The sequence below is a fragment of the Jaculus jaculus genome, chromosome 11 (genome assembly GCF_020740685.1).
Source record: "Jaculus jaculus isolate mJacJac1 chromosome 11, mJacJac1.mat.Y.cur, whole genome shotgun sequence".
NCBI classification, from domain to species: domain Eukaryota; kingdom Metazoa; phylum Chordata; class Mammalia; order Rodentia; family Dipodidae; genus Jaculus; species Jaculus jaculus.
Window position 1 is genome coordinate 7,237,657 of NC_059112.1, and position 20,504 is coordinate 7,258,160.

The 20,504-nt window shown below is 35.0% G+C and overlaps 1 protein-coding gene across 5 annotated transcripts in view; it reads left to right on the forward strand.

Moving 5' to 3' along the window:
• Epha5 (EPH receptor A5) overlaps nt 1-19,619 on the forward strand; it is a 294,668-nt gene extending 275,049 nt beyond the window's left edge. For all 5 annotated transcript variants that reach the window (XM_004665376.2, XM_004665374.2, XM_045161229.1 and 2 more), the window contains 3 exons: nt 5,593-5,786; nt 8,063-8,218; nt 15,118-19,619. In XM_004665376.2, the coding sequence (XP_004665433.1) occupies nt 5,593-5,786; nt 8,063-8,218; nt 15,118-15,223 (456 nt within the window). In that variant the 3' untranslated portion in view covers nt 15,224-19,619. The remainder of the gene's footprint in view (nt 1-5,592; nt 5,787-8,062; nt 8,219-15,117) is intronic.
• Nucleotides 19,620-20,504: the final 885 nt, after the last annotated feature.

Consider the following 20,504-nt stretch of genomic DNA (forward strand, 5'->3'; position numbering starts at 1 on the left):
AAATAACAAAGTTATACTAAACTTTTCAATCTGCTTCTTCACCATATTATTTCCAGTGGAATCAATAACTACTACTATAACTTCCTACCAGTTTTCAGCCATCAGATTAAATCGGGAATACTCAATTTAATGTATAATATTTAGTGTGGTTTTCACCGGGCTAGACAAAGACTGGTTTGGCTACTTTTTGTTCACATAAATGCTGGATGATCACACGGCCTTCCCATCTGTACATGGTTTGGCTTTTCACTACCAGTTTCCCCTCTGCTTAGGAAAGCATTTCATTCTACTATGCCAAGACAGAAGGTAGAATGCTACATGCATCCATTTCACTCAAGGGAAAAATCACTTATTTGCCAACTTTAGTTAGATTCCACTCACATAGTGCATTTTGTAAATTCTGATTCTGTCACTGGGAATGACTGGCATTTCCAAACTGGATAATGGATTATGCATATCATTGGCAGCTACACCTGACACAGTTAAAAATTCCACAAGTAAAATTATAAAGCAAACTACACCATGGTGGTAGGCAAATGTCCTGGAAAGATTCTGCTAAGCATGTCCATGTTTGGCCATGAACCACTCAATATGAGGCCTATTCTGGAACGTTTTATTGTCTTCCACAACTTTCTTGTTCCTTGATCCCAGCAGGCTAGCCTGCTTAAGTCACATTCAAATACTGTAGGTTACTAAGATTTAGCAACAAGAAAATTATTTTACCTCTTATTTTCAATGTAATCATATCTAATATTATCATGCTAGTACAGTGAATACTGTTTTTTTTCCTAGTAATAGCGCTTCACTTAGATGCAAGTAATTATTTAAGGCATGGGATTTTCTCATGATAATTCTTACCCAGCTTGAAAAACTGATATGTAAATAAACACCAATACTTTGATTAAAAATTCCATATCCTGTTGTTTCAGAACAGCAAGCAAAATTAAAATCTTACATTTGAAGCTAATCATCTTGAATTCTATGGTTTTTGTTAACTTGGAGTGATTATTAAGGGCTCCAACTTCAATAGACAATTTTAAAGATGTTTTAGTATCAGGAATTCTGCTGACTTATGCATGGTCTACAAAGGAATAGACATAGTCTATATGCCTCTAATAATTGAAAACAGTCAAGAAATCCTCAAAAAAAATCCTTATCTGTGTGAAATTACTTTTTAGATCCATAAACTCTAATAATTTGGAGAAGTTCCCTTTTTCATAGTAGCAATGGTTATATTTAAACTCTCTGTTCATTGAAACATGCAGCTGGTTCACAAGTTTACCTACAATCTTTCTGCTACTCTGTTATCAAAACTACACTTTTACACATCCTTCTTTAGTTATCACATTGCATTACAAAACATGTACTACAAAACAGCTTATTTTGTGTGTGGTTGTATGTGTATATTCACAAAGAAAATCATAATTTAAGTTATGCTTCATGTCTTCTTAAGAAGAAGGTAATCATTTCTAATCACAATCACCTAGCCAGCACAAAGATAGAATAAAGACAGAATTATATGACAAAACACTCAAATTTACTATCACCCCACTACCCTTTACAAGCTGTGTAAGCAAAGCGAATTGCCAGCCCTTCATGTCCTAGTGTCTCATGTGCAGGATTTATAAAACAAGTCTGGTCTTGCAGATCTATAGTTGAGGAAACATGCATAGTGTACGTAGTATTAGTGTCATGGTCTCTATGTCATAACTTATCTTGTTTAGCTTCTGCAAGAACCCCATGCCAAGAAGAAACTAGGTAGACATAAGTATTATTGTGTTGGAAATACTTGTAAAGCTAATCATGGGAAGATGAGAGAAAGTGAGAGATGTCACAGTACAATGGTGGCATGTCAGGTTCATGGGAGGTTTGAAGGCTCAACTATCAGAGACAACAGTTACGAGTTTAGGATTCCTCAGTCTAACACTGTATGTCATAGGAACACCATACCATGAACCTCACCTCACCACCGCCCAGTCTGAAGTATACATGCTAGTTGTCTAAGAAGGTGGTGATCTCTAATGTGGCAGTTTGAACAAATTCCTTGAATCTGGTGATTTCCCACACTTTTATTATCCTCACTATTTGTAATGTGCTATGTCAGTGATTCTTGCCACCATGGTAATGTCTCCTTTCCTCAGCACCCTGTGACCATAAGTAATTTGTAACACTTCTTAGTGATATCTGCCCTGGTCTTCAGCTAGAATCATCAAAGTATTAATACCTTTACTGAAAAACTGAAGAATAGCTTTCAGACCATGGTTCACAGTTAATGCTGCAGTTGTGCCTGAAGGAACTATGCCAGCAGCCTTTGATACTCAGTGTTTCTGGACAAAGAATGTTCTTTGTGGAATGATATGCTGGAAGTGGCTGGCATAGACTACCAAATTTCCAGTAGATGTCTACCTATACTAGATTATGTTAGAAGGTCTCAATTAACATGGAGGGGATACTTGAACTATTTTATGGGAAAATCAAACTCTGTTTCAATGAGAACCATTGATGGAATATTTATCAACATATTGTGAAATAATCTTAAGTATCCTTTATGGAAAAAGGACATGTCCTGACTGAATGATATGGCATGGAGGATTCAATTTTGTGTGTGTGTGTAATAAATGATACCCAATGCTCCAGGTGTTGGCTGATGCCCTGTTGACAAAGCAGACTTGACTCAGAATAGGCACATATACATACCTGAAAAGGTGAAATCACCAATGCTTGCATGATTGACAGGGTCCAACAAATTCAACTTTCTACCAAGTGAGTATCACCATATTTCAGGTCACTGTAGGGATTTGAGGTATTGAACATAGAGATACTAGTCTTACAACTGTGTTCAGACTGTTGATTTATATAGCATCACCGTGAAAATTCATACATACATATGCATCTTTCAGATGTAGATGGTGGCATAACATGATAAAATTTGTGCTTTCATAATGTTTTTATCTCCATCTCTACTTCTAAAGCAATTACAGTTAAAATTTCTGTGGTAATGGTGCACTTGTTTGTGTCCTGTAAGTTCTAGGTTGACATGAGCAGCATGCATTGCATTAGATGTAGTCGAGGGAAGCGTGTAGGAAACAAAGGAAGGGCATCACTGCATTTCAGATGCAAATGGGTTGTTGTATCCATGACCTCACAGTGGCTCATGCTACCTGCATGAGACCTGTACAATAGGAGGGAAACACGTGATGGTACAAAAATAAAAGAAAGACTAGTTGCAAAGAAGGGATTCAGTGAAGGAGGCATTTGAGAATGAAGAAGGGAGGGTGGTGTGAGGGGACTATGACTTTTTTTTTAAAAGGTACAAATAAACCAACAGCCTAAATTTCTTTTGGCAGATTGTAGTAGATTTGAAGCATTTTAAAGACCAACATGTTATTGATGTCATTCATTGTCCCCTTAATATTTTGAAGGAGATAAACATGAAAAAACAAAATGGTTTCAAAATTACTTCACAAAAATATAGCTAGATCCTAACTCCATTTTACAAATAAATTGTAAGGACAAATTTATAATTGAATTTAATACATATACAAATAACCTATTGTGGTGGTTTGATTCAGGTGACCCCCATAAACTTAGGTGTTCTGAATGCTAGGTTCCCAGCTGATGGATATTTGGGAATTAATGGTTGACAACACCTTAACTATCACACCTATATAAAATTTTAATTATATTAGAGATATAACATCCTATAGTTAAGTATAAATTTACCTGAATATAAAACTGATTAAATAAAAATTTTTGACATCACAACTAATAACTTGATTTCTGTCTTAATTCATTTCTGCTGTTATAGAAGTATAGTCAATGCTGAGCTGCACATAAGGAAAAATAGGTTTATTACCTTCAAAACTCTAGTGGCTGGAAATAGCATCCTTCTAGGACACTTCTGTACATCCTCACTATATGGTAGAGAAAAACAAAGACAAATGATTGCATGTGGAAGAGGCCAAACATCTAGAATGAACTTAGGGTGGTCTCATGGATACTAAACCCATTCTTAGAATTGCATTTGTCTCTGATAAAAGTAGTATCCTCACAACCTAATCACTTTCTATTAGATCTTACCTATTAAAGATTCACTACTTACTTTGGGGTTAATTCACTTAACTAAGGTAGAAGGCAGTATAAGTCATTTGTCTATTCTTATCCCTTAACTATATACTTATCAAAATATTTTCACAGTCCTACAGTACTTTTTGTATTTCCACTAGGACTTAACCATTGACGATAGTTCTAAAACAAACATTATTATGTGCTATTCCTGGGAAAATTCCCGCAAGACCAACTGTGAGCAATCACCAAGTACTGACAACCCTCACATTTATATTATCATTCCCAGTGTCCCCTACTCTTTATCCATATTTCTCTAAATTACCACCAGGGAGTTCCCTAGTCAACTTGTAGAATATTCCACATCCTACCTGAAGATATTCCCTTTCTTCCTAAATTTGCTCACCCCAAGTTAGCAGAAATAACTCTTCAGTGGGACAGGCTTGAACATCATTGGTCTCACCTACCCCTTCCATCTTAGGTCATAAATGACTCTTACATCTGTCTTTTCAGGTTCATTCCATCGGCTACCACATTTAACTGTACCATTTATCATGGATAGAATGAGTTCTCTATGGTCCTCAAAAAATTGCCTTTCTAAAGTTCCTATGCTGATCTCTTTTTTTTTAACCAAACCAAATCTAAATTCTTTTGGGAATAAGGTAATTAAATTTAATAAAGGTATATATAATAAAATTGAGAAATATGCTCATTCACATAGGTCTAAGGCATTACCCATATATTAAAGTTTGAACAATTGGAAATGGAATCTGTTGTTGGGGCTAGTAATATAAAAATATTTTCTGGAGATAGATATTTTGATTGCAGTAGTAGTTTTCCTGATGTCTATTTTTAAACCCTCACAACAGACTGATATTCATATGTATGGTTAGAATGAATGACTTTTCTAATGTCTGTGCTATTAGACACTCATTTCAAGTTCCTGACAGAAATCAGATGATAATAAACAGTCAGACTTTGACATTACGAAATGATACATGAGGCAGTTATGTTAATTGAGCCTTTGACTTATCCATCATTTACTGCCCCAATGTCTCCCTTGAAGTAAAATTGCCCTTCTATTATTTTGAAAATGTGACTCTGAAATTAAAAAAACAAAAGAAAGAAAATGTGACTCTGCACATGTTTTTTCATTAAAAAGATACTAATGTGTTAGAGGAACCACTAAGTTAAACCTTGATTTGATTGAAGAATGCTGACAAATAAAATATGAAGTATACATTTTATTAATTTTACACATCACCCTTCAGCAAGATTATAGGTAAATATGATCAGCATCTACCAATTTACTCGCAGTATGTGAAGAAAGCTAATCTTTTAATATTGTGATATTATATTTCCTTTATTTTATTTTGCTGCAAATGAAAGTAGTCATGGGTGATACCAACTGTGATGCATAGTATTATGACAAAATTAAGAGTTAAAATGGAGAAAACGTCTCAAGGGTCTCTCTACTAAATGCGTGGTGCTGGGGCGTTGGGGCTGTTTCTGTCCTGTGATGCACAGGTGATTAAAGCAGTGGAAGAAGGCTACCGTCTGCCGAGCCCCATGGACTGCCCCGCAGCACTCTATCAGCTGATGCTGGACTGCTGGCAGAAAGACAGAAACAGCCGGCCCAAGTTTGACGAGCTAGTCAACATGCTAGACAAGCTGATTCGCAACCCCAGTAGTTTGAAGACGCTGGTGAATACATCAAGCAGGTACGATGCCAGACTGATGGCACAAGTATTTTATAAATAAAATCCTAGTGATAGAGCTGGAGAGATGGCTTAGTGGTTAAGCAGCACCCCAGAAAGGGCACCTGGAGGTCATTTGCAATGGCTGGAGGCCCGGAAACACTCTCTCTCTCTCTCTCTCTCTCTCTCTCTCTCTCCTTGTAAATAGATAAATTAAATATTTTTAAAAACTAACAGTAATATACATTAATGTATAATTTACTTGAATCTATTTTTACAGAATGTTACTTGGAGTTTTACAGAATGTTACTGTCACAGAGTAAATATAAGTGATTATACTTAAAAACACCTATACCTAAATTTAATACGGAAAGAAGCCACTTTCAAAAGAAAATACCATTACCACATTCAGATAGCATTAAAGGTAACACTCAAAGATGTTTATAGAATACCTATAGGCAGAAAAACCCAAGATTATCTGATGGCAAGGAAAGGCTCAGAGATATGTGACATTAATTATGCTTTAGAGCCTCCATTTCAGAATTTGTCATTTTATGAACATTGACAATTGAAAAGATATGTTTTCTCTTATCCCGTTGTATAGAGATACATTTTAATCATTTAGTGGGTAGTTTGAACAGGATTTAAGGCTGATAAATAAGTTATATGAGAAGAATTTTTTATAAGCCAATAAATCAATTTTCTACCATTCTGAAGAGCAATATAAATGCATTTAAATAGTGTTGCACATTTGTGTAGTGCAATTTTTCACTTGATTGGGGAACTATTGACATATTCCCTCTAGCACTAATCAAGTCGATTTCAAGCTAGAAAATTTCTGAGATTGCTGTAATTTTCACTATACTCGAGGCAAGTTTCTGTTTTTATATAAAGAAGATAAATATGTGGATAACAGAATTATCTTAACTATTAGCATGGAATGAATGAAAAAATCAAGTTCACATAAGCTCTTTGATTTTGATATAACATTTGCCTTCTAGAAAAAGTCATCTCTGTTTAGGCACGACTGACTTATTGTACAAAGACCTGGAAAACGCACCTTCATCACATATCTAGCTAGCTCTCATCTTTTCCTGTCCTCTAATTCTACCTCTGACCAATCCTGGCCACACTGCTCAGTAGTCAGAGATTTGCAGACTATATTAATTCAATAAATATCACCATTTTTACTGAAAAATATGATACGGGCAGAGAGGTGAGCGTATTACAACAAGCGAACACCCAGGGACTCTGCCACATAGAAGCAAATGCTGGTGCGTCAACAGAGAGATTTAACAGAATAAAAAAAAAAAAATAACATTTTGTGTACAGTGTGAGAATGAGGAGAGAGAGTAGACCTCAAAAGGCCTTTGGTTATATTCAGGTAATTCAGTATGTCTTGAGACAATCTGATGGCAACAACTTACATAGAACTGGTCACATGAACTTACGTAGAACTGGTCACAAGCATGGGTAATGCACATTGCACTAGCTGGTGCCAGAAAGAGGACAGGGACAGCTGACTGTTGTGTCATGTGCCATCGTCAGAATCACTTCAGTAGGACAGATATAAGGAGATATAATTTGACTTTGAACACGTTGGGGTGGGTGAGGTATCACTATGAAAGTACACTAACTAAAACTAAACCTTGCTTCTGCTTGAAACCTCAACCAAAGATTAAGACTTGGAAAAGTATATAGATGCTATTGTCATCCACAAAAGTCAGTGAAGTTTCCCAGGATAGAGTGGCATTTCCCAGAGCAGAGTAGAGGAGGCAGGAGGAAACTTCTACCTCTGAACACTCCAACCTGAGGAAAAGGAGCAAAGACAGAGGAGGCTGAAGAGGGTCCACATGTTATATAATTGTCACTACAGAGGATAACTCAAACTTTCTGAGATGGAGTAAAGCTTGAAGAGAGACGTGACAGTAATGGTATCCTTCTGGGAGGCCATTCATCATACAGCTTAAAAACAATGTGCACATATTTTACCACAACAAACGTCACTGCCCACCGCATCCCAAACAATTTTAACTGAGTCAGTTTAAAGTGTCATGTGTGTGCTAAAGTGTAGATGGGACAGGAGAAGATGCAATGAACATGTCTGACATAATGATATTCGTGACTTCTGTGTTATAGCTGGAATGCTCTTATGTAAACTCCCACTTACTTGCATATACATTGCTATTAGTATGCTAATAAGCCCAATGATGCAGTAAATTTGAATGAAAATTACCATGAAAAATATTTTTAAGCCATCTATTTCAGTGAGTTCTAATAACTACTTTTCTGTGTTTTAGAGTTTCTACTTTGTTGGCAGAACATGGCCCCTTAGGGCCCGGGGCCTATCGGTCAGTAGGGGAATGGCTAGAAGCCATCAAGATGGGCCGGTACACAGAGATTTTTATGGAAAATGGATACAGTTCAATGGACGCTGTGGCTCAGGTGACCTTGGAGTGAGTAATTTTTCTCATCATATATACATAATTACTGGGGAAAGACATGTTGTTCAGAAGCCAGTGTGGATGAGATCGAGAGACCTCAGTTAACCATTGTCTCTCTATGGCAGCATTCAAAGAAGGCTCATCTTTTTTGGTTTTTGGGTTTTTTTTTTTTGTTTTTTTAGCCTGTATTGTTAACAACTGCATGGTTCACGCTTCTTGTGGCCAGTGTCTTTGCTCTTGTGCTTCAAGGAATCAGTATTTGACTATTTGAATCACTGGAATAACAGCTCCTTGGCAAAGTACTGGTGTTTTGTGTTGTGGAAAAGATGTTTCCTTGACTAGTTTTTATACTAGTACCTATGTTATATGAATGTAAATACAAAACAAACTGTAAGCACAATTGGTATGGCTATTCCTACGAAACAACAAAACAAAAACATTCCTGAATTTCAGCTCTTTATGATGAATACCCATATAATAGCCTAAACAATTTTTACCGGCAGGGATCTTATATAATTTCCACATGGTGCAACTGAAATTCTTCCAGTCCAAGAACATATTAGATCCTGCCTCTGATTGGTTACTTGGTACAAACTCAGTGGAACCAATTGTGCCCTTCTCTGTTTGCACGTTTAAAATAGTACGTATTAAGTAAAAAAAAAAAAAATACTAGAGATAAATATCCAATTATTTAAGTCGTGAGTTGTTTGTATTTTATTATATACTCGGTATGTGTAATTATTTTAGCCTAATTGTTATTTGTGAAGATTTATTGTCTTTTCTAGTGGTTTCCTCTAAATGGCGTCAACATTAATAATGTTTTAACCTGTGAATATATAATGATGATGAACTTTAAATGACCTGCAAGTTCAAAGGTTAAAATATTGTTGCAAGGAATTGAAACGTTAGAGACTCTAAGTCACCAAACCACGGTCCTTGTTTCATTCCTCCATGCGATGCAAACACCGAGTGGTTCTCTATTACTCCATCATCTTTCCACTCCTTGAACTCACTACTCATTCCCACCAAAGGTAACAGGGTACCATCACTTATCCCCAGTTCACGTCATAAGCTCAGTATTCATTCTTTCTTCACAGTGATAAACAAAAGGCCGAATACCACAACCACTCAACTTATTTTGTGAATTTAATTAACCCCATTTTTACAGTCACCACTAAGTCATATCTACTGGGTAACATGTACGTTTTCCCATTATTTCTTTGACAGTGACTGAATTGATCTGTGCTATATTCAGGATGGTATACTAAAAGTTAGTGATGATTTAAAACTATTTTTACATGACTGCTATTTAATTTTTTTCAGTAAAAAATGGTCATTTTAATTTATTAAGGTCATTTGTCATTTTATATTAAAATGAAACTGTAGGTATTTCTTCTACCCAATGTCAGATTACCTGGAAAGCTATAATAAAATTATTTGCTTTAAACAATGTCTCCTTTGTTATTAAGATAGTACAGGATTATATATTTCACTAGATTCACCACATGTTTTTCATCCTTATTATTGATTATTTATAATGATTATTGCAAAGTAGGATTTTTTTTTTTTACTTTAAATATCAATGTTTTACTTTATCTCTTTGGAACCTAAAAATACTGTGTGTAAAGAAATTAAATGTTTTGGATATAGTTTCATTTTCCTTATTTCTTCCACTTCTGTGCATATCAAATTCCCTGTGCTCCTGAAACTTTGACTGTCTTAACTATTGTTATCTTTTTCAAGTTTAATATCTACTCCAGCTTCTTACGAGGGTCCAATATAGCTTGTTTACCTTTTGTTATTTTGCCTTCTTTAGATATTTTATCTTCCAATTGATTGACTCTGATCTAAAGAGCAAGGTAGAACTGGAAAACATAGGGCATCTTCCTATTAAGATATTGCTGGTCTTGTGTCAAATTCTTCACATTCCTGGGGTCAGTAATCAGTATACACTCCTTTACTAAGCACTGGTGTAACATACCCTCATTTCATAGAAGCTGATTTGCAGAAAGCCTGGCACTATTAAATGTATATTGTCTTGTTTATTTTCTTTCTCATCATGGCTCTCTTATTAAGAATTATGTTATTAATTTAAATAACTCCAAAATGAGAGTCAATCTGTTACTTGATCAGTCAAAAATAAAAATTAAAATGAAACATTTGTATATTGTCTCTTGCCCTTCACAAAAAAATAAAACATAGTCATTGTTAAGGAGTAAATGCTAAGGAAAATGGAAATATCCATGAATATTAAGACAAATTCCACAGTGATTTTTCACACAAGCTCTTCAGCTGATATCTCTGTATTAGCTTAATGAAGACTGTGAAATGTCAAATAAAATTATAAAACCTTATATAATGTAGAAACTAGTATTACAAAAACATAATGTAGAAATATATAGAATAAGTCTTAAATCAAGTCAGGAAGCAAGTACACATATACGTAGAGAGAGAGAAAGAGAGGGAGAGAGATGTTCTGAATTATGACTACTAATTGGATGCATAGTGGGTTTAGAAAAGATAAGTGTGGAAAGAAATGCTTGGAATCAGTTATTGGTTAAAAGTTTCCCTGAAAAAGGTTTATTTTGGATTTGGATGGATTGTCAAAACATATGTGATATGAGCGAGTATGGGTAAAGAACTTGGAGGGTTTTGTATGAAAAAAAACATTTAGTGAAGGTATCCTTTATCTAGAGATGCCTGTCTGCTAATTTCCATATGCCATTCTTGCTCTAATGTTTATGCCTACTAATCATATTTGTCCTTTTATACCAGGACTATTCAAACCTGTGATCACTTATGTGTGCCGTGAATTATTGTTGTTGATGGGGGAATTGTGAGCTTGAGACAAGTTGTAAATTGAGGCTAAAAATTTCCATGAAGGGCAGTTTTACAGCTGCTCTGTGGACTCCTTGTCAAGCTAGTTATGCCAACCTTTCCTTTAGGAAATGAATCAAACCCAGTAATTTAAAATATTATACCAGTTGTATTTAAGCTGATGTGGCTCCTGTAGCAGATTAATAAAATGAGGTCTTAAACTATTAAAACAAAACTTCTCTAAATCTACAGCCAAAACTTATGCAAAATAACTCATATGAGCTTTATTAACTTATCAAGGAAGTAATTTCCCATAATCCAGTATACTCTGAAAGCACACATAGAACTTTCATGCTCTGTGCTTGACATATCATAAACCTCTGAATCAAATTCTTCCAAAGTCTTATCCATTCAAAACCCTCATCAAGCTACTGTTAAATATCCTCTTAACAAGTATCTTTATCATGTACAGTAGTTAAATACAGGATTGCTAGGGTACTTTGAAATAAGCCAAAAATGATAACGCACAAATACATGATAAATCTATGACAAAAACAAATATACCCGAAGGTTAATGAATATGCACCAGTCCTTCATCTCCCTCCTCCTATCCAGCTTAATTCCAGTGATGCGGCTCAAAGGTGTACAGAGCAGAGGGGCGAAGGAACCATGCGCAAGTTCTCCACAGACAGGTGCATTTTATCCCACATAACCTACCGGACAGGAACTAATCTTTGTTTTGTGCTAGCACATTGACATCACAGCCTCCCAAAAGAGTCTGCTTCATTTCATAGCAGTGAGTTGTGTTTGAAAAGATGTGGAAAAGTAATCTATACAGTGGGTTTTCATGACACTTGCGCGTCTTCTCCAGCTAAGCATATGTTGTTAAATGATACAAAGTATTTTTCTGTACCAATATTTTTCCCATCATGCTTAACTACATAAGCCTTTGCTTAAGTTTAGCAATCATATTGGAACTGGCCCAGGGTATCATATCACATCTCAAGGGGTCAGGATGAAATCAGTATGTTTAAAAAGCTGGCACATGTGAGAAAACAAGTATGTCTTGCACCATTTGAAAATATTACTTTCCCATATTATTGTACAAAGTTTAGCCATTTCATCATAGAACATAAATATTTTATTTTTTCTCAAATTTCTCACATTACTACTGCCAAGCTGCCAAGTTAATATATGCATGAGGCAGTAAAACAATGGCTACTAGAAACATCAAAATGTCTGAGGCAAATCTATTTAAAATGTAGTAATGGATTCAATATTGGAACTAAGATATGTGATTTTTCTATGAACAATTTTCTAATACAAATTGAATTCTCAGTGTTATTAGCCATTTTTTTCCACAGAAACTGTTTTACTATTGAGAATAATTTAACTTGCATAAATGATTTTCTCCTCTACATTTTCACTTAGAATCAAGTCATGTAGAAGCATATGTGTGCTGCATATATTAAAATTCTGATTACTTTTAAAGTCTCTATGCATCTGTTTAACAAACATGACAATAAGTGGTAAGATTCAAAGAGACACGACAGAATGATATTACATATGCATTTTTTACAATAACAAATTGGCTAAATGCAATGCTATATTGTTGTAGTTCCAGCTGTCCCATGGGGAGGAATAAATGTGAGGAAGCAGAATGGTGGACAAGGCAGCATCGGAGATTTCCATAGCCTAACCGTCTACACACACCAGCTTAACCAATGAGCGGGAAATACAATTTTATGCATCTGTTACTGGGAAGACTGAAGCAGATTTTATTTAAACCCTGCATGTATGATATTTTTAAGTTGATCTCACAGTGCACACCTTTATTCTAAAACTTGGGAGGTGGAGGCAGAAGGATGATGAGTTTGAGAACAGACTGGCCTATGCAATGAAACTTTTAGCCAAAACATTAAACAAGTACAGATTTCACTTACAGTAAGCACAAACTATACAGCTATATCCACTGGCAATAAAAGGTTTTTTATTCTTTTTCCCCCCAAAAGAACTATTCTTGGTATTGAAAACCAAGACTGCTGTGATGAATTCACTATTAGAAGAGTGAATTATATACGCATATAAGTGATATAACTCCTTCATGTTATTTCCCCAATCCATAAAATAAAATATGAAGGCCTGGAGATGTGGCTCAGTGGTGAAGATGCTTGCGTGTGAAGCATAACAACCTGGGTTCAATTCCCCAATACCCAAATTCAGCCAGATGCTCAAAGTGGCACACGTGTCTGGAGTTCCTTTGCAGCAGCTAGATGCCTTGGCACATCTACTCTAATTCTCTCTCTCTTTTCCCTGTAATTGAAAAGAAAATTTAAAAAATTCAAAAGGAAATAAGAAAGTGATCTGTTTTATTCCATTAAATATTAAACATTTATTTTGTTAGCCTGAATGATGCTTATTAAGTGTGGGTCATTAGTGTTGTTTGACGAAATGATTCTCAGTCCAGGCAGACTGTCCTCTAGGACATTTGTGAGTATATGGGGCCATGTTGTCCCATCACAACCAAGGACCAAGGGGGTGCTAGTGGAGAGAGGCCAGGGGTATAAAGAAACCCCAGTTGTAATGCATCCACCCAAAAGGTAATACTGAGGAATAGGAAATGTTAATTAGTGAGAAAGGATTAATCTCAAGTCTCTTACTCTTGCGTTAGTATGTTTCCTTACAATGATAACAATATTGAGTTTCTTTCAAAGTGAGTTTCTACCAACTCTTAAGTTTTGCTGATGGTTCTCTTCCAAACCAATCTGGTACAATTATTTTTATAAATATTTTGCACAGTTTACCATGGAATCATAACAGTTTCTACAATGTAAGAAAAAATACAGGTCTGTCACAATATCAAGAGCACATTGGTTATCTATCATCTTCTGAAATATACAAGCACTGTAGAAATTATAAAAGAGAACAGAACCATAAAAAATATTTTAGAAAGTGTTGCTTTCCAATACTTATAAGGATGGAGCCAAGGCATCCTTCAGTAACTCTTGAGTTACCTAAAACTACTTACTTTTACCTATCATAATCCTAATGTTATTATTTTCAATTTTATTGAATTCTAAGAAATTTGAAATTAATACACACATACTGAATTCCAAAGCACTCTATTGTTAGCATAATGTGTTCACCAAAGTAATTATTAAAAAGAACACACATGCTAAACATCTTTGTCATTTAGAATTTTGAATTGACTGTAATTGTTTCTTCTCCTGTCCATAATACATACATACTACTTTCCAAATGCATTTGTCAAAATACCCATCAAGGGAAAAGTCTTCTTCAATACTTGTGTACACAGTGTTTAAAACCTGGGATATTTTGGGTTTCTTTTTGGTCTGCTTCAGTGATGAGATTTTGTGTTGATATTCACAGGTATTAAGTTAGATTAGAAGTATGAATATTTAAATTTAAATTAGATATTTATAAATATTCTTAGTTTCAAAAAATATTTATTAAAAGTCACAGTAGTGCTCTAAATGTCAGCAGAGCCTACATATTATTTGATAAAGGAGAAAAAAGTGATTTGGTACCAAAGTAAAAAAAAAGTTTTATAAGGATAATACTCTAAATATTACTCCTTAAAATATATTATATATGATTGTAGATGGTGAGTCATTTAAAGTAATTAGTCTATAAATACTTAGTGGTATTTTTTAAAATTAAATTTTAGATTTCTCTTCACAAAAAGAAAAAAAAATCTTGAAAAATCTTGCTCATGTTGTAGGTCTAAATTTTCAATACCTCAATGAAAGTGTGCCCTTTAATTCAATGATTATTGCAATAATATGAAAATGTATTTTTACTATTTTGTACTATTAAAATAATGATTTTCACCCATGGGTCAAATATGTACTACATTGCCGCCTGTTGTAAACATCTCTGATTGCAAGCCAAGGTATTTTTCCCCCCTCAGGGAACAATTTTAGAATCTACCTTTGAACACTGAACCATGAATATCAAAATTGGCACTATGTTCTAACTTCTACAAAAAATTTATCCCTTTGCCAGCGTGAAATAGTGAGGTGTGCTAGACATTGAACCAATGCATCCATCCAACGTGTGCTTTCTCCACGCAGGGATTTGAGGCGGCTGGGAGTGACTCTTGTTGGTCATCAGAAGAAGATAATGAACAGCCTTCAGGAGCTGAAGGCGCAGCTGGTAAACGGGACGGTGCCCTTGTAACAGCCACTAATGTCTCAGCTTCCAGAGACCAGCTCTGCACTTTGTAACAGCCTTGAGATTTATATTAACAAAAAAAAAGGGAGAAAGGGAAAATAGTGATTTCTAAACATCGCGATGGCATTGGTCTCCGCCACGGAATGTAATCAGTATTTGTCTGAGATCTCCATTCCTTCCTCTTAGTGTCCTCTTCACTGATCATAATGCGACTGTAACCTGCCAAGAGAGTCAGAACACAAGGCTAGATATTCTGTTCTGGTGCTGTGACAAAATCCTTCCCACTTCTTCCACAATGTTGTTAGTAATATATAATGTCACAACACCTTGACGGACTGAATTCAGGTAGCCCTTTTCACAACTTCCAGGGATCTATTCGACAGGAAAAGTATGAAAGCCATCCGTGAGCAAGGAGGAGCTGCAGTTTACTGAAGTTTACTTCTGTTCTTAATGGTCTACATAACTGTACTGAAGAGCAATATGATTAGATTATTTCTTAACACATGGTTTATAATTTTACAATGCAATTACATGGTGTTAAGTTATAGGAACTAGTTTATAAACATGTTGCTTTGTCAAGGGAATGTATAATACAGGGTGTGTATTTATTTTTCTTCATTATAAATTTACTTTATTTGCTCTTCTGTAGACTCTTAGATGATAAATGTTTGTATATACTGTATGATTTGCAATGTATACAGGAGCTGATTTAAGTTGAATTTGTGTGTGTTTGTCTGTGTGTGTGTGTGTGTGTGTGTGTGTGTGTGTGTGTGTTTGCACATTTATGCAATATCATTTTGGTTGCATTTCTAATAATGCTTTAAGTTGGGCAACAGATAGGAACAGGTGTTCTAGAGTATAACTTGAATAAGATAAATAGGGAAGCAGCAAAACATTGTTCAATACAAGCTGATATCTCTTTCTCTATTCAAAAAAAGTGTCACGTCATTCACTAACAAGAAGTATGTCTGGGCTTAAGTCCCCTCTGGGCTTAAAAAAAAACAAAAAACACTTTGGGATGTCTATGACAGTTCAGGGAATCTAGCCATTAATTTGGCACCTTTGTAAAGAAATTTCACCTTTCTAATGTTGCCGAAAATATCATGTCAAGCAAAATCAAAACAATGAGCCCATTCTTCTTTGTGACGCAGAAAGATGTAACTGTGCTGGCTACTGCCAACATCATTAGATCTAGGCACGCAGCACACTGTCTTCCCATCGTGGCTCATCTATAGACATGCTGAAACTAAAAAAGAGATGGGAAAAGGAAAATACCTTCAAAGTTATCTGCATTACCAGTCTTAATAAGTTTCATTCATGAATATATGTTGGGTAATTTAGTAATTACATTTAATATTCTGTTTGTTGAATTGAATATACTCTGCAGAAACATTCTAAAGTTTTATTAAGTTAGACTCATTAAGGAATATATGATATGATCTTTGTAATCTTGCTATATCAACATCTGCTAAAAGGTGACATGGGAAAAATTATAGAGTTTATTAGGAATTTCACAAATAATAAGATCATCTTGGTGAGATTGAAATGAGTTTGTATTATCATACCTTATAAAATATTGGAATGCTGTACTATATTCAAGGCGCAGAGCACATAAATGTGATAGGGACTTAGCATGGTTGTCATTGGTATTTCTGAATTGCATGGTTCACAGGGCGTATGCCTGTGCACCTTCTGTTTTGTTATGGGTATTTTTTTATCTCTCTCTCTCTCTCTCCTCTGTCTCATTTTTCCCTTCCCCATCTGCCCAACATGTGTTTATACTTGACTGTTAGCAAAAATAAGAACTTTTGTGAAATGACATTTTTCCAACACTCCTACCCTTTAATTAAAAAGTAAAGGAACATTTTTCTAAAGAATAAAGAACACACAAAATAATAAGGGTAGGTGGACTTTTCAAATTCCATATTGACTTCTGTCTTGGTAAAGATGGTGGGCTCCGTGGGTTCACACAAGCTACACTTCAAGCATGCTCTGTTCATGTAATAAGATTTCCATAGAATGCTGAGAGATGTCTTCCAATAGTGTCTGGACAAAATTCACAAATGAAAATGATCATTATTACAAGTACATTTGTAAAGTTAAGCAAACATAAACGTATTGAAACTTATTCATGTTTTATAAAATAATTGAAGATTGTCTTATATAGTTTTGAAATTTGTAAAATAACTTGAATGTAAGTAATAAAGTAGCAATTGAGGTACTTCAAAATCAGAATAGACAGAGTGTGGACTGGCTCAGCTGCTGGGACTTAAAGATTCTTTCTAAATTAATTTCCAAGTTTATATGTTCTTAATTGTTTGTCAAGTATATCACAGTGACAAGAAGTTTCTGTGTTGATTTCATCTTTCTTTTACATGAATATAGATTAATCTGAATGAAATTTATTTTTCTCCTTTTCAATCCAAGTATTAATTTTAGGAAATAATTCAAATGAAGGTTAGCCACACAGCTTTGTCCATTCCTCAATTTGAAGTTTTCTAAAATAAATAAATAAATCAGAAATGTTTTAGAACTGCCTTTAAGTCAGCTCAAGGATGGACAGGTCCTGACTGTGTGACTTCTGACCTCATTGGCCCATTGAGATGATACCAAAGTAGCAGTGATAAAACATGGATTCAATAATTTTTATACATGCCATTGCTTTGTCAAATACTATAAAATATTATTATAAGTTAAATGCAGGGACTTACTCTTAATCATGAATACCAGCTGAAGTCACTCAATTCTACTTTTGTAAATCATAATTTGTGTCCAATCTTGAAGTTTGCTGCCATGTACACTGACATATCCGTGACTCTTTTTTGAAGTATGTTAGTTGTATGTAAAATGTTGAAATGTTGGTTTTCCACATTTTTCAAAATCTGTAATGTGCATAATCTTTTGTTTCTTACACTTACCCACCAGTTCAGTGTTCTCAAGTTCTAGGTCATGGCACAATATTTTGTTGCTGTTGTTTTTGGTAGGGCCTCACTGTAGTCCAAGTTGACCTGGAAGTCACTCTGTGTTCCCAGGTGGAGCTGCAACTCTTAGTAACCTCCCTCCTTCTGACTCCCAAGTCCAGGGAGTAAGCCAGACTAAAGGCATGCACCACCATGACCAGCCCTATGTCCCCATATTTTATACAAATTTGAGAGTGTCCAGCATTGTTGGTTTAGAATCTCCCAGGCAATAAAAAAAATATCCTTAACTCCATTTTAGAAAGAGATTTAGTTCATTGTTGTGTCATGGTGAAGGTGAAATCTCACAAGCTTGAAATGGAGCAACAATATCAGTGGAGCACCTGTATATCTGCATGTTTGTTACTTAAACCCTATGTGAAAGTAAAACCTCCTTAAGATGACATTTATTTTCCATTTAAGGTGGATTTTCAGAAGCACAAGACAAGACATAATTCACCTTTGGGAGGTGTATTGGTCATAATGGTACCTTGATTGACAGAGTCAGGTGTAAAAAAAAAAAATTATTAGATGTATCATGTTGAATAGTAGAGAAAAAGATCATTTTCCTTTCATTCTTTCTAAAGATTAGGGGAAAATCTAAATGTTATAATAAATTTTATTTGTTCAAGTTCTACCAGATGTTTAAGTTCCTCATAAGTATGATGTAGGCACACTATGGTGGTGCTGATAATAATGAGTCAAAATAGTACCATTTTTTTGGAAATTTGATAGCTAAAATAAGTTATTTTTTAAAACTGCTGCACAGCTGGTTACATTGAATATTTTTTCTCTATTATACTGTTAATTATATAGTGATATATCAAGAGAGCAATATGTAAGAACTTTCCTTTCATTTCTGCTCACTTATGAAAAAAAGTCTTTTCACACATCAATGATTGAATGCTCTTATTCAGATAGACCACATAATTGTTACTTAGAGGTAGTTGCCAATTCTTGAAAAAAAATGTCTATTTATAATAACCACAATTAGGTGTTGTTTTTTTCTCTATATGTGAATGGAAAAAAATTGAAGTTGGCAAAGATAAATCATGTTTATTCAAGCGGGGTGCTATGATAACTGAGTTTGAGTGGCCACATATTTGTGAATATTTAGACTGCTGAAGTTTTGAAATTAATTATTTAAAGGAATGTAAATTGCATTTGTAATAGTCTGGGAAAAACCTAGACTGTGTCATTAGTTAATACATTTGTCTCAACTTCTTAGTTTCAGACAGGTCATAGGCAGCTGTGTGGCCTGATTCTGTGACAGGAATCAGAATATCTTCAGTCCCTGCCTCAGAGTCAAGGCAAAGACAGATTAGCATTTCTGTATTACTTTCCCATCTCAATCTCTATGTGCTTTTGGTTTGTGTACATGTTTTTGTAGTGTAAGATATGAAATTTTATATTTTTTCAGAAAATAAAAAAAACCTTTGAATACAGTTAAATCCAATTGTCCTGCTTGACCCTTCCCTAAGATTTTGAATTCCATTGTTTGCACAATGATTTCAGCTAGGTTTAATAGAAAGGTTTGAATTCCATACATATTTGAAAATGCTGTACAATGAAATGACGGCTGGTGTCTCTGTTCACTGATTCATTCCTGTGCATGAAACCATTTTTGCAGATACACATTGACCGAGATGTTAGATCATGATAATTTCTGTGTTGAGACCTCATTAGATACCGTGTTGTGGTAGTGTAAAACACAATTTACACCAAGAAAAGACAGTGAAACAAAACCTGTCAACAAGAAAAATTCCAGAAAACTTAGTGTTAAGTGTGCCATCTGCATAAGGAGACACTTTTCTGACCAGCATCAACCTACATGGTGTTAGGAAGCACTGGTTGATGACACTTTTGAATGGGTGGCTTTGTCTCAAAAAGGGATTTGAAACCATCTCTTTTCATTCTGCTGTTTTCCAAAGAATGTCTCATTTGTATAGTTGTATTTTCAACCTAAACAATGACAAGGGGGCGGAAAGGTGACTCAGCTGTTAAGGCACATGCCTACAAAGTTTAACTTGAGTTCGACTCCTCAGTACCCATGTAAAGCCAGATGCACAAAGCGGTGCATGTGTCTGGAGTTTGTTCATAATGGCAAGAGGCCCTGGGTTGCCCACACTCATTCACATTTTCTCTCCTCTCCCCCCACTTCTCTCTCTGTCACTCCCTTGCCTTAGAAATGAATAAAATATTTTTTAAAGTAACGCTACTATGTTTTTGGAAATAATCCATGACTATCGTTGATGAATAGAAATCTCTGTAGCATGGGTGTAATTTTAATAATTTTGTGTGGTTTCTCTTGCACATAACTCCAGGTTCTT